Source organism: Hemitrygon akajei, chromosome 29 (assembly GCF_048418815.1).
Source record: "Hemitrygon akajei chromosome 29, sHemAka1.3, whole genome shotgun sequence".
NCBI classification, from domain to species: Eukaryota; Metazoa; Chordata; class Chondrichthyes; order Myliobatiformes; family Dasyatidae; genus Hemitrygon; species Hemitrygon akajei.
In genome coordinates this window covers 27053123-27068775 of record NC_133152.1, presented here as the reverse complement: position 1 = coordinate 27068775, position 15653 = coordinate 27053123, and the positions used below count along the sequence as shown (strand labels likewise).

Below are 15653 nucleotides of genomic sequence, written 5' to 3'. Positions count from 1 at the left end.
ATGTATTCTGTCTTGAGTCATTGGTGCAGAAGGCAAATGCAATGTTGGTTGAGTTGGTTGTGAAGAAGGCGAATGCAATGTTGGCATTAATTTCTAGAGGTATAGAATGTAAGAGCAGGGATGTGATGTTGAAGCTCTGTAAGGCGCTCGTGAGCCCATACTTGGAGTATTGTGTGCAGTTTTGGGCTCCTTATTTTAGAAAGGATACACTGACATTGAGAGGATTCAGAGAAGATTCACGAGAATGATTCCAGGAATGAAAGGGTTGCTGTATGAGGAATGTCTGGCAGCTCTTGGGCTGTATTCCTTGGAGTTCAGGAGAATGGGGTGGGGAGGGATCTCATAGAAACATTCCGTATGTTAAAAGGCCTGAACAGATTAGATATGGCAAAGTTATTTCCCATGGTAGGGGAATCTAGGACAAGAGGGCATGACTTCAGGATTGAAGGACGTCCATTTAGAACAGAGATGTGGAAAAATTACTTTAGTTAGAGGGTGGTAAATCTGTGGAATTTGTTGCTCGAGTGGCTGTGGAGGCCAAGTCACTGGGCGTATTTAAGGAAGAGATAGATAGGTTCTTGATAAGCCAAGGCATCAAAGGGTATGGGGAGAAGGCAGGGGAGTGGGGATGACTGGAAGAATTGGATCAGCCCATGATTGAATGGCAGAGCAGACTCGGTGGGCCGAATGGCCTTCTTCTGCTCCTATACCTTATGGTTTTCTCTCACAATCGTACAGTATCCATAACTTCCTGTCTATGTGCTCTGCTTTCTCTTACTATGATTAAAAAACCCATAATTCCTTCCCCAATTCTTGGTCAGAATCCACACAGGATTATATCCTGGTGCCTGGATACATAGTGATGGGCAATGAGCTGGCAGATGCTCACTCAGTCCCAATCCGAGATGATGAGGCATTAAGCAGGAACCAAACCTCATAAATCAAAGTTTGTCCATTTCCCACTTGCATAAAAGTACAGACGTACAGTGGAGACCATTCTGGCTGGTTACATCACCGTCTGGTATGGAGGGGCCAATGCACAGGATTGGAAAAAAAGCTGCAGAGGGTTGCAAAATCAGCCAGCTCCATCATGGGCACCAGTCTCCTCAGCATTGAGGACATCTTCAAAAGGCGATGTTTCAAAAAGGTGATATCCATCATTACGGAACATCTCCCAGGCCATGCTCGCTTCTCATTACTACCATCAGAGAAAGTACAGCAGACTGATGGCACACACTCAAGATTTTACCCACCTAACTAATTAGCTTGCTTATTTTGGCTTTTTTCTTAAAGATGTGCTGGGTGCGTTCCGGCTACCGCTGTCATCAGAGTTCATGAACGGACAATGAACCAAAACATAAACACTATCAAACCATGTTTGCACTATTAATTTAATTTAATTTTTAGTATATACTGTATATCTTATCGTAATTTATAGGTTTTTTATGTAGTGCACTGTACCACTGCCAGAAAACAACAAATTTCACAACATACATCAGTAATAATAAACCTGATTCTGAAGTAAACCATGGGGCTTACTCTTCAGCTAGGTGCATTGGTGCTGATTCACCAACATGAGTGAGCTCCAGGCAGATACTATAAGTGTGCTACTCAGGGAGAATTGCACTGTTGAAGCATTAGTGCTGAAATTAGCTTTCCAGTAGAAACACTGGTATCGTAGACAAGCTGTACTATTAAAGTGGAATGCAAGGCATTGAGAAAGCGCTGCACAGTCAGAGGTGTAGAACTACAGAACCTCAGTTTTCCTGGAGTGGGTAAGCAAGTGTTCTCTTTAGATCCTGTGCCACTATATGAAACTGCTGATTGCAATACGCCAGTTGTTTTGCTGGGTTTTCTACATTACAAGTACAGTTCTGCTTTATTGGATGTAAAGCACCATGGAACATCTAAATAATACAACTATGTAAATCCAATTACTTTTTGTCCCCGAGACACAAGTTGGTTAAATATCTCACATACCCAGGCTTTGAGACGATTTCCCGGAGAATCCTTACAGCGTCATCATTACTCATGTTTTCAAAGTTGACGTCATTGACCTAGAGAGTGGAGCAGAATGAAAGGTCAAGGAAAGGATCCAGCACTAGTGAAGGAATGTGGGACTGGTACAATTAACTGGGAGAAATGTGGGGCAGGCAGGTTTCAGATAATGTCACAATCAAGATTAAAATAAGCCAGCTTAATCATCAGATGTGAAAGCTGCCTTGAAGTCACCTCCCCAGACTATCTCATCTCAAGCTGATCTTTTAGTAAACTTTTTTTTTAAATGAACAGCTGATGCTGTACTCCATGCCACCAATCTTTCACAGTTACACTGAGGAAACACTGGCTGTATCATCACGAGTGCAAGGTTATTGGACGTCTGTAACCAAATAATGAAAAGAGAGCCAGAGGAGATATATTCTGGTTCTGTCTAAGAGAAAGTGGTGAGAATAGATGTTCAGGCCGCAGTTGATCGTCATGTTATAGGAAGAATGTGACTGTACTGGAGAGGGTATTGGCAATGAATTATGCGACAGAGAACTTCTGCTGTGAGGGGAGACCGGATAAGTTCCATGTGTTTTCTTAAGAGCAGAAAAGGTTGCAAAATGACCTGACCAATTTAAACAAATTAAGAGGGGTGTAGAAATGGAAGGTAGTGAGAAGCTTTGACCAGCAGCCAATCTGGACATTGGAAGTTTGGTGAGGAGGGGACTTCAAACAGGTCAATTGCCCAAGGATAAAAGGCAAGGGCAGTTCGCGGCAGCATAATAGAGCTTTGACCAGCGGCCAATCGGTATTTGGGATTGATTAGTAAGAGCAAATTAAAGGAAGGCAGGGGCAAACGCAGCGGCCATCAACTGAGTGGATGTAGTCAGAGTGGTGATCTTAAGGCTTTAGCTCTTTGAGGCTTCAGCGGAGAGAGGTTTCACTCAGAGAAAGCAAAGAAAAGAAAAGCTCGTTTTCCCTTCCTTCTTTATCTGCTCAGCTAGGACAATGGAAACGCCAGGCAGAATAGTACAATGCTCCTCTTGCGGGATGTGTGAAGGCAGGGAGACCTCCAGTATCCCTGACCATGACAACAACCGCGAGAAGTGCATCCAGCTGTGGCTTCTAACAAACCGCGTTAAGGAGTTGGAGCTGGAACTGGATGAACTCCAGGTCATTCAGGAGTCTGAAGGGTTAGTAGATAAGATATATAGAGAGTTAGTTATACCCAAAGTGCAGGACACAGGAAACTGGGTGGCAGTCAGGAAAGGGAAAAGGGTTAAGGAGTCAGTGCAGAGTACCCCTGTGGCCATTCCCCTCAAAAACAGGTATATCACTCTGGATACTGTCGGGGGAGGGGGGAGGAATGACCTAACAGAGGGAAGTCACAGTGGTTGGGTCTCCTTTCTGAGTCTGCCACTGTGACTCAGAAGGGAATGGGGGAGAAAAGGTATGCTGTAGTGATTAGGGATTCATTAGCTAGGGGAATGGATAGGAGGTTCTGTGGGCGAGAACGAGGTTCCCGGATGGTATGTTGCCTCCTGGACTTCAGGGTCCAGGTATCTCGGATCGAGTCCTCAGCATTCTTAACTGGGAGGGTGAGCAGCCAGAAGTTGTGGTCCATGTAGGTACCAATTATATGGGTAGGATGAATGACGAGGTTCTGCATAGGGAGTTCTGGGAGTTAGGTGCTAAGTTAAATGGCAGGACCTCCAGGGTTGTGATCTCAGGATTGCTACCCATGTCACGTGCTAGTACGCTAGAACTAGGAAGATTATACAGATAATATGTGGCAAAGGAGTTGGCGTTGGAGGGATAGTATAACATTTTTGGATCATTGGGCTCTCTTCCAGGGAAGATGGGACTTGTACAGAAGGGAAAGTTTGCCCCTGAACTGTAGGGGAACTAATATCCTAGTGGGAAGGTTTGTAAATGCTGCATGGTGGGGTTTAAACTAGAATTGCAGGGGGATGGGAACCAGATTGCCAGAACAGTTAGTGGAGACAGATGTTGGTAAGACCTCGGACAAAGTTAAGATTCAAAAGGTGTGACGAAATTGAAAAGGGTGAATACAGGACCAAAAGTGTTGTATCCGAATGCACACAGTACATGGAATAAGGTAGATGAACTTGCAGCACAGTTGCAGATTGGCAGGTATGATGTTGTAGGCATCACTGAATCATGACTGAAATATTATAGCTGCGAGCTTAATGTCCAAGGATACACATTGTATTGAAGGGATAGGCAGGAAAGCAGAGAGGGTGATGTTGCTTTGTTGGTAAAAATTGAAACCAAATCATTAGAAAGAAGTGACATGGGGTCAGAAGATGTTGAATCATTGTGGATCGAGCTAAGGAACTGCAAGGGTAACAAGACCCTGATGGGAAGGAGTTGTATACAGACCCCCTAAAAAGTAGTAAGCATGTGGCCTACAAATCACAATGGGTGATAGAACTTTGCATGCCAAAAGGGCAATGTTAGAGTAGTCATGGGGGAATTCAATATGTGGGTAGATTGGGAAAATCATGCTGATGCTGGACTTCAGAAGGCAGAATTTCTAGAGTGCTTACGAGATGGCTTTTTAGAGCAGCTCATGGCTGAAGGCGTATAATAGAGCAAAAATTAGTGAGAAGCTAGAGTATGGGGAAGCTTTTAAAAACTAACAGAAGGCAACTAAAAAAGTCATTAGGAAGGTAAAGATAGAAAACGAAAGTAAGTTAGCCAATGATATTAAAGAGGATACCAAAAGATATTTTTAGATGCATAAGGTGTAAAAGAGAGGTGAGAGTGGATATTGGACTGCTAGATGATGATGCTGGAGAGTTAGTAATGGGGGACAATGAAATAGCAGACAAACTGAATAAGTATTTTGCATCAGTCTTCCCTATGGAAGACACTAGCAGTACGCTGGAAGTTCCAGGTGTCAGGGGGCTTGAAGTGTGTGAAGTTACCATAACTAGTTAGAAGGTTCTTGGGAAACTGAAAGGTCTGAAGGTAGATAAGTCACCTGGACCAGATGGTGCACAACCCAGAGTTCTGAAAGAGGTGTCTGAAGAGATCCTGCAGGCATTAGTGATCTTTCAAGAATTACTGCATTCTGGAATGGTTCCTTAAGACTAGAAAATTGCAGAAGTCACTCCAAGAAGGGAGAGAAGCAGAAGAAAAGAAACTATAGTCTGACCTCAGTGGTTGCGGAGATGTTGGAGTAGATTATTAAGGATAAAGTCTCAGGGTACTTGGAGACACATGATAAAATAGGTCATAGTCAGCATGATTTCCTTAAGGGAAAATCTTGCCTGACAAATCTGTTGGAATTCTTTGAAGAAATAACAAGCAGGATAAACAAAGGGGAATCACTTGATGTTGTGTACTTGGATTTTCAGAAGGCCTTTGACAACGTGCGACACGAGGCTGCTTAACAAGCTATCAGCCCATGGTATTACAGGAAAGATTCTAGCATGGATAAAGCAGTGGCCGACTGGCAGGAGGCAAAGAGTGGGAATGAAGGGAGCCTTTTTCTGGCTGGCTGCCAGTGACTCATGGTGTTCCACAATGGTCTGTGTTGGGATCGATTCTTTTTATGTTAAATGTTAATGATTTGGATGATGGAACTGATGGCTTTGTTGCAAAGTTTGCAGACAATATGAAGATAGGTGGAAGGACAGGTAGTTTTGAAGAATTAGAGAGGCTACAGAAAGACTTAGACAGATTAGGAGAATGGGCAAAGGAATGGCAGATGGGAAACAGTGTTAGGAAATATATGGTTATTCACTTGGTAGGAGAAATGACAGGGTTGACTATTTTCTAAAAGGAGAGAAAATACAAAAAAAAAACTGAGGTGCAAAGCAACTTGGGAGTCCTTGTGCAGGATTCCCTAAAGGTTAATTTGCAGCTTGAGTCTGTGGTGAGGAAGGCAAATGCAATGTTAGCATTCATTTTAAGAGGACTAGAATATAAAAGCAAGGAAGTAGTGTTGAGACTTTATAAAGCACTGGTGAGGCCTAAGTTGGAGTACTGAGAGTAGTTTTGGGCCCTTTATCTTAGAATGGATGTGAAGAAACTTGAGATGGTTCAAATGAGGTTCACAAAAATGATTCCACAGTTGAATGGCTTGTCATATGAAGAGCACTTGATGGCTCTGGGCCCTTATTCTCTAGAATTCAGAAAAATGAGGGGTGATTCATTAAAACCTATCGAATAGTGAAAGGTCTTGATGTAGTGGATGTGGAGAGGACACTGGTTCAGAACAGAGGGTCGTCCTCTTAGAATGCCAATGAGGAGGAATTCCTTTAGCCAGAGAGAGTTGAATCTGTGGAATTCTTTGCCGGAGATAGCTGTGAAGGCCAAGTCATTATGTATATTTAACGCAGAGGTTGATAGATTCTTGACTGGTCAAGGCATGAAGGGATACAGAGTGAAGGCAGAAGATTGGGGCTGACACGAAAAATGGATCAACTATGATAAAACTGCCGTGCAGATGCAGTGGGCCAAATGGCCCAATTCTGCTGCTACATTTTATTTCCCTTAGTAAAGGTGTCCCTAACCGGAGAATGTGAATTTGATCTAAGGGACAGGAGACGTATAGGGGTTTTGAGGAATTCTTCCACTCTGAGGGTGGTTCAGATCTCAAACACATTGCTTGAGGGGATGGAGGAGATAGATACTGTCACAAGATTTAAGCTGCATTTAGAGGAGCACTTGAACTGGCATGGTATAGAAGGCTGCAGGAGAAGTTCTGAAATCTAAGATTTATGCAAATAGGTACTTGCTGGCCAGTATGGACATGGTGGGGGTGTGTTGGGAGGGGTGGAAAGGTCAACTACTGTGCTGCATGACTCTAAGATTTACCAGAATGCTTCAAACACTGTCTATAACAGTGGTCCCCAACCTCTGGGCCGTGGACGGATACCGGGCCGCGGAGCATGCAGGGGTGCAGCGGTAGTCGGCGCACACCCAGCACATCTTTAAGAAAAATGCTGAAATAAACAAGCTAATTAATTAGGTGCCACCCGGATCAAATCAGATCTGGGCTAACATTTGGGTGGCACCTAACTAATTAGCTTGCTTATTTTGGCTTTTTTCTTAAAGATGTGCTGGGTGCATTCCGGCTACCGCTGCACCCCTGCATGCTTTGCAGCTCGGTATTGGTCTGCGGCCCGGAGGTTGGGGACCACTGATCTATAATATAACCTTAATGCCTTTGTAGATAGAGGCAGAAACTTGCTGTTGCACCACATAAATTAAAACAATACTGATATTCCTCTTATAATACATTATCTATAGATGACATGTGAAATAAAAATAGTATTTTTATTAATGATGCTTTACAGTATACAACCTAGAAACTATATGCACTCAGAGAAAATTATTCACCTTTTTATGGACTGGCTGAAGACTGACTTTTGTGATGCTAAGGATCTGAAGAGGAGCCAAGATTTGTTATCTATTCTAGCTGAAGAGCTATCATCTTTCCCCCGAAGAGGAATGTGTGTTCATTAGCTCGTCAGCTTTTTCTGTGTCACTACTGATGCCATGAGAATTCATGGAAACTTAATGAATGATTGAGGACTTCTAGTGCAATTCTCTACTGCTTATCTAATCTGGTGGTCCTTTCTTGCCAATGGAACAATGTCCAGGTATTAAGAACCACATTGTACATAGGATGTGATTCCGTAAGCAATTGAATGCAACAGGCTATTGCTTGGCCATTCAATGACACAGCTCTCTTGGGTTAGATAATAGCTCATCAGGAGAACTATGCAACGTCAACTGAGCTGAGTGACTTTGCCAGCGACTGAGTAACTTTGCCTGAATTCAGTGTTTAGGTTAATGCTGAATGATCTATCTGGTTTTATTTCTCCTCTGTTTCAATGTAGGCAAAATGGACAACAGAGTGTTTTGCTGAGCCATTGGACAAGAGAGATCTAAAAGTTAAAACACATTGGTGGGTCTGAAGTCACAACAAGGGCGTATTGTGTACACTCAGTGGCCAGTTTATTAGGTACGTCTTCATGGTCTCCTGCTACCGCAGCCCTTCTGCTTCAAGGTTTGATACATTGTGCATTCAGAGATGCTCTTCTGCGCACAGCTGTAGTAATGCACAGTTATTTGACTTACTGTCGCCTTCCTGTCAGCTTGAACCAATCTGGCCATTCACCTCTGACCTCTCTCATTAACAAGGTGTTTTTGACCACAGTACTGCTGCTCACTGGATATATACTTTTTTTTGGTTTTTGCACCATTCTCTATAAACTCCAGAGACTGTTGTGTGCAAAATTCCAGGAGATCAGCAGTTTCTGAGATACTCCATCTGGCCAAGTTGAAGGTGGTGACAAATCAGCATATAGGAGGGAGACGGAAAACCTGGCCGAGTGGAGTCACAACAACAACCTCTCACTCCATGTCAGCAAGACCAAGGAACTGATTATTGACTTCAGGAAGAGGAAATCAGACGTCCATGAGCCAGTCCTCATCAGGGGATCAGAGGTGGGGAGGGTCAGCAACTTTAAATTAACTGGTGTTATCATTTCAGAGAATATGTCTTAGTCTAGCACATATGTGCCATCACAAAGAAAGCATGGCAGCACCTTTACTTTCTTAGAAGTTTGTGAAGATTCGGCACGTTATCTAAAACTGTGACAAATTTCTATAGGTGTGTGCTGGAAAATATATTGACTGGTTGCATCAAAGCCTGGTATGGAAACACCAATGTCTTTGAATGAAAAAGCCTACAAAAAGAAGTGGATATGATCCAGTCTATCACAGATAAAGCCCTCCCACCGTTGAGCACATCTACATGGAGTGCTGTCGCAAGAAAGCAACATCTATTGTCAAGGACCACCACCATCCAGGCCTTTTTGCAGCTACCATGAGGAAGGAGGTACAGAAGCCTCAGGAACCACACCACCAGGTTTGGGAACAGTTATTACTTTCAGACATCAGGCTCTTGAACCAGAGGGTTCAGTCTTCACTCAATTTCACTCACCCAAACACTGAACCGTTCCCAGAACCTATGGACTCACTTCCAAGGACTCTTCATCTCATGTTCTTGATATTTATTGCTTAATTATTTATTATTATTTTGCTTGCTTTTCTTGTTGTTTCTTTGTATTCACTGTGAATGCCCACAAGAAAATGAATCTCAGGGTTGCATATGGTGACATATGTACTTTGATAAGTGTTGGCACGTGGCCAAGTGGTTAAGGCGTTCGTCTAGTTATCTGAAGGTTGCTAGTTCGAGCCTTGGCTGAGGCTTGCGTGTGTGTCCTTGAGCAAGGCACTTAACCACACATTGCTCTGCGACGACACCGGTGCCAAGCTGTATGGGTCCTAATGCCCTTCCCTTGGACAATATTGGTGGCATGGAGAGGGGAGACTTGCAGCTTGGGCAACTGCTGGTCTTCCATAAAAAAAACCTTGCCCAGGCTTGTACCCTGGAAACTTTTCGAGATGCAAATCCATGGTCTATCGAGACTAACGGAGGCCTACCTACTTTGATAATAAATTTACTTTGAACTTTGGCACTGACATTCATTCCACTGTCAAAGTCACTTAGATCACATTTCTTCCCCATTGTTTGGTCTAAACAACAACTGAATGTTTTGGCTATGTCCGCATGCGTTTACGCTTCGAGTTGCTGCCTTATGATTGGCTGATTATTTGTATTAACAAGCAGGTGTATAGGTGCACCCAATAAAGTATCTGGTGAGTAGATGTATGCCAGGTTTTCTCTCATGCTGAGTACCAGTGATCACGCTGGACTCTAATGACAATCTAGTAATTTCTGTTATCCTCATATCTAATGGTTTAAAGAAAAGACTCCAGTTTAATTGAATGAAACTTCCACAACCATGGTGGGATTTAAACTTCAGCCTCCAGATTTCTAGTTCAGTATCTTAACTATTACACCACCATCATACCCACAGGATGCACAAAGCATGCTGTTCAAACACCATCCATAAACAATGTGTCTCAACCTGGATTTGATGCAAAGATGGCAGGCCCATGGCATTCCACAAGAAGAAACAATATTCATTCAAAGTGATTGCTCTCTGTAAATGCTAGAGACAGAATCAGCATGGTCCTGGCATCCTTCACTTTTGCAACACAAAACATACTGAGTTATGTAACATGGTTTCCAGGGCTGGAGACCTGGAGCTTGTGTACATCAACTACAGGAACCAGCTCTTGGCCAAAGGTTTCATTTGGAAATGATTCGAGCACTGACCTGCAGAAGCATATCACCGGGCTCAATTCTGCCATCAGCTGCCACTGCTCCCCCCTTCATTATTGACCCAATGTATATCCCGCCATCTCCCCGGTCATTACTCTGACCTACGATGCTAATGCCCAGGAAATTGTACTTCTCTGAAATAAAGAAGGAGTTGGTTAGAATTGGTTTAGGTTTAACATCACTGACAAAGGCTATTAAAATGCAAAAGGATAAGACCTCAACTTGAGAATAATGCTTACTGGCGAGGTAACAGCAATTAAAACATTAAATACAGTAGACAGAGAGGCAAATACTCACGTGCTCAAAATGATACCCTATTATACTGTATATGTAGCATGGTCAATTTCACAAATTCAAGTGACTTTATAATTGTAGATCTCTTTTTTTAATCTTTGACTAAATTAATATTGTAATCACATTTATAAACCAAAATGGTTACCTAAACTTTTGGAAACTTTGGATTTCTGGCTTTGCACATACATACAGTGAGATGCTCTTTACCCAGCAAGTAATGACTCATCTGCACTCAGATTTGCACGTTAACAGAACATGTCAATTCCATTTTAAATAGCTACTTAGATTAACTTGGTGCACTGAAATCAACCCAAACCTCTCGAAGTGAAAATTTGAAAAGGAGCAAAAGAAACTTTTCAGTCAACTTTATTACTGTCTGTACAACATCAAACAAGCTCTAAACAAACATGCTCCAACTAAGCCACAAGTAAATATGTTCCGATGAAGCCCAGATTTCGGTGCTGAATAAATGATAATTTGTATTCTGCTAGTAATATATACTATAACCTTTAAACACTATTTACAAATATGCTTTCCGCTGACACCAACTTCAACTCACTTCAGCATATACTGAGATTTCAACCTTGCCTTTACATAGTCAAAAACAGCACTCACCCATGTTTAACGTCACAGTGATAATATTGAGCGACATGGTGGAGTCTGTGATGCTGCTCAGTGATGAGGACTGTACAAAACAAACATTTATTCAGCTGTTTAACAGAACTGAAGATAGATAGAAAACTATTTTTGATTTGTTTAATTGCTTGAAACATTTCTAATGGAGAAAAAAACAGCTACATAATTTTTAATCACTCACAATCTTAAGACATGCTCAAGCAATTTGTCTACAACAGAAAACAAAGTGATAATTGCACAGACCATCTGTCTTATTGGTGTTAGTCGATGGATAATTACTGGCAAGAACACTACGGGGGGAGGGGAAGTTGAGAAGTATACTGAGGATTCCGGATGAGTAATTGGAATTGAGGAATATGATTAAATGAACTGGAGGTTATAGGAGAAGGTGGGTTTAAGAAATGTAGTGAGGAAAGTGAATACATTGGTAGAGTTGCACAGTTACATGGTGACGTTGAGGGATACACAGAGAAGATGAAGTTGCTCTCTGACAAAGGGGCTTAATCTTGCACATCCTACATTTCACTTGAAGACAAGATGCTGAGTTAGGGTGGCATTTATTAGAAAAAAGGGATCTTTCAATTCTACTTCCTGTTGTTTCACCATTTGCCACTGTGCCTTTAGCTGCCAAGACCGTAAGCTCATTAATTCTCTTTGATAGTCTCTCAGGCACTCTGCTTTTTTCTTCTTTTGAGATGCTCCTTAAAAACCTGTCTCTTTGATCGTACTTTTGGCCAAATGCCCTGATATTTTGTCGTGCAGCTCAGTGGCAGATTTTGTTTGATGATAGTCCTGTGAACTGCAATGAACTTTTTACTATGATAAACTCCATTATCAATGCACCATGGTATTGAAATTTGCTGCTGTTGCCAATGGCACTTTGCTGTAAATCACAATTTTCACAGCCCCGTATTCTGCCTAGGAAACTTGCTGTCGGAGATAACAGAGTAAGACTTATTTTCATTTATAATGACATTTATTAAGCATTTTTTTCCTTATTCACAGGCTTTAACCTTGCGTGAGCTTACTAAGCAATTTTGAATGTTTAAGGAATAATTCAGAAAAAAATGATTCAATTTTTCACACTGATAGTGCTCTGATATATCTGTGTATTTAGGATGGCTGGCAGCTCTCTCCTCTCCCAATCCATCCTCCTTCATGTCAGATGCCATTCTCAATCTCACCCTGTCCATCTGTCTCATACGTTGCCTCCGTCTCCTGCGTTTGTGTCTCCTCATGAGTCGAGAGGAAGCACTCTGCTCCATTGAGCTGCTTAATCTAAGGAACCAAAGACAGTGTAAATCAGCACATTAAATTTCAAATTTCAGATTTATTTTCTACATGTACAGTACATCAAAACATACAATGTGTCATTTGTCTTAGCAACCAATACACCCAAGGATGTGCGGGGGGTGGCCTGTAAGTGTTGCACCCATTTCAATGCCAACATAGCATGCCCATACTGTTCAGTAGAACAACACAAGCAGTAAGAAAAGGCAGTAACAGCAAAACAAACTTACTTCCCACTCAAAGCTCAAAATAAATTTATTATCAAAGTACAGTGTGTTGTAAAAGTATTTAGCCCCAACCCTTTGTTCACATAAATGAATATTATAACCAGGGATTTTGACTAACTTAACTGAGAATTAATCACATGCTAGCTACGTTTTTCACAATACAGCCTAAAAAAAGGTACAATTGTGAAGCATGGAAAACTAAAAATTCAAAAAGTGAGAAGTCAGCACTTCAAAAGTATTCATCCCCATTTGCTCAGTACTTGGTTCAACCACTTTTCGCAGCTATTACAGCCGGTATCTATTAGCTCTGTATTAGCTTTGCACAACGTTATAGAGCAAAATTTTCCCATTCCTTCATGCAAAGTCACTTAAGCTGTGCCAGGTTAGTTGTGGAGTGGCAGTGGACAGCAATCTTCGGGTCTTGCCAGAGATGTTCGGGTTAGGGTCAGGTCTCTTACTGGGCCACTCAAGGACATCAAGCTTCTTCATTTGAAGCTATTCCACTGTTGGTCTGGAAGTGTGCCTTGGGTCGTTGTCCTGCTGAAAGTCGAACTTTGTACCCAGTTTAAGCTTCCTGGCAGTGGCTAGCATGTTTTTATTCAGGTATATCTTGTTATTAATCCTGATAAGATTTCCAGTTCCTGCTGCTAAAAAGCATCTCCATAGAATGATGGTGTTACCTAGCTGATGAACAGTATTACATCTACAGCACACATACCACTTAGTGCTGAGGCCAAAAAATGTCTCATCTAACCACAGGATCTTCTTCCATGTCTTTACACTATCTTCTAAGTGACACTTTGCAAAGACTTTACAGGCAAGGATATGCTTTTTTATGAAGCCAGGGCTTCTTCCTTGCCACTCTTCCATAAATACCCTTTTTGCCAAGGCCTTAGAGATTACGGAGCCATGAACTTCATCTCCAGTTGTAGCTCACTCAGAGGGACTGTTGGCAACAAGGTAGCCTCTATTACAAGTGCCATTCTTCTCTGACAACTACGTTTGGGGCTGACCTTGTAATGTGGGTATGGTTTCATATTTTTTCCACTTTTTCGTAATGGGCTGCACTGAGCTCCGAGGTATGTTCAGAGACTTTGAGATGGTCTTGTACCCTTCCCGAAAGTTGTGCTTCTCCATCGTTAATTCCCTGACTGGACTTAAATACTATTTTGTCCGGAGGTTGGGGGCCTGAAGGTCAAGTCTGAGTCCAGGCTTGGGGCTGGAGTACAGAGCAACGACATCAACGTACATTACTAACATCACTAACATTAAAGCTATAGAGCAGTCCTACAAACAACGCTCAAGTGAAAGTCACAGGTGAATACAACTAGAAGCAAGAAGACCAGGAGGACACTTCACCCTTCAACCCTGCTCTACTAATTCAATGAGATCCTGGCTGCTCCAGCCTTGAACTACTTTCATGCACTCTGACCACTTCTCTTTATTCTACCTCCACAGCTCGCCAGGGTACAGAATTCCAACATGTCATAACCCTCTGAGAGAGGAAAGTCCTCTGCTTCACCTTTTTAAATGGGTAACTCCTTATTCTGAAATACTGCCCCCACCCCTGATTCCTTCATTATCCTGTTGTATCGCTCAGAACCTTACATATTTCAATAAGATCACCTCTTATTCTCCTGAACTTAGAACAAAATTAGAAGCAGGAGTAGGCTATTTGGCCCTTTTGAAACTACTCTGCCACCCAATATGATCATGGCTGATCATCTAGTTTAATACCATATTCCTTCTCTTTCACCGTGTTCCTTGATTGCTTTTGTGTATAAAAACCACCTCATCTCCTTTGTAAACACACCCAGCAACTTGGCTCCCAAACATCTTCTGTAGTAAGGAATTTACAGTGTTTGCCACCAGTAGCAAATAAATTTCTCCTTGCCTCATTTTACCCCATAACCTCAGACTCCGTTCTAGGCACCCAAGCCAGCAAAATCATCCTTCCCTACACTTTGTAGCCCTGTTCAATGAGATTACACCTTACTGTCATAAACTGCACTGAATACAGGCATAATTAACCCAATCTCTCTCACATGACAACCCTGCTATTCCTGGAATCAGTTTGGTGTGACTTCACTCTCTCCTCGGCAAGTTTAACCTTCCTCTGGCAAAGAGGCAAAAACTGCAGAGAATACTCCAGATGTGGTTTCATTAAGACCCTCTACAAATATACTCTTGCAGTAAAAGTCAACATAACATGTGCCTTCGCAACTTCTTGCTTCACCTGTGCACTTGCTTTCAGTGACTCTCGTACAAGGAAACCCCGATCCATTTGTACATCAATATTTTCCATTTTCTCACCATCTAAATCATATTTTGCCTTTGTTTTCTCTACTGGAGTGGATATCCTCACATTAATTGTTGGTATAGTGGAAAGCTGCTATATATTTACCCATTCCTTCACTCGCTCAAGCTCTGATCCATGCAGTATCCACCTAGTCACCACTTGCAACCCCAAGAAAGTAGTAGGTGGAGGAGTTTTAAAATATGATGGAGGAATTACTACTACACTAGGACTTCAATGACCTGTTGAGAATCTACATGCACCACATCCACTGGTTCTTCCTTACTGAATTTATCAATTATATCTCAAATCTCATCAAGAAGATGAGAGTGGGATTTGTCCACAATACAACTTCCCTGATTCACTGTTGCCAGAAATTAATTTCATACACACCAAAATGTGGCTGATAAAGATAGGCATCTGTGAACTGAAGACCACTGAGGTTAGATTTGTTTTCAGGAGTGGAAGAGTCAAAATTGGGGAGATCACAGCCAGTGAGCAGATACCAGTTGAAACATGATGGATCGTAGAAGAATGAGAGGTGATATCATCAGAGTTTATAAAATCATGAGGGGTATGGATAAGGAGGATGGTCAGTCTTCCCCCCTGGAATGGCAAATCCAAAAAAAAAAGGCACACATACTAAGTAAGAGGGGAGAGATTTAAACCAAACCTGAGATACAACTTCTTT

General features: G+C 42.1%; 1 protein-coding gene across 4 annotated transcripts in view; it reads right to left on the bottom strand.

Annotated features, from left to right (window-relative positions):
* The window catches only part of LOC140718370 (segment polarity protein dishevelled homolog DVL-1-like), a 139664-nt gene that overhangs the window by 15586 nt on the left and 108425 nt on the right, over positions 1-15653 (bottom strand). For all 4 annotated transcript variants that reach the window (XM_073031998.1, XM_073031999.1, XM_073032001.1 and 1 more), the window contains 4 exons: positions 12334-12427; positions 11129-11198; positions 10214-10353; positions 1981-2057 (listed from right to left, as the gene is read on the bottom strand). In XM_073031998.1, the coding sequence (XP_072888099.1) occupies positions 1981-2057; positions 10214-10353; positions 11129-11198; positions 12334-12427 (381 nt within the window). The remainder of the gene's footprint in view (positions 1-1980; positions 2058-10213; positions 10354-11128; positions 11199-12333; positions 12428-15653) is intronic.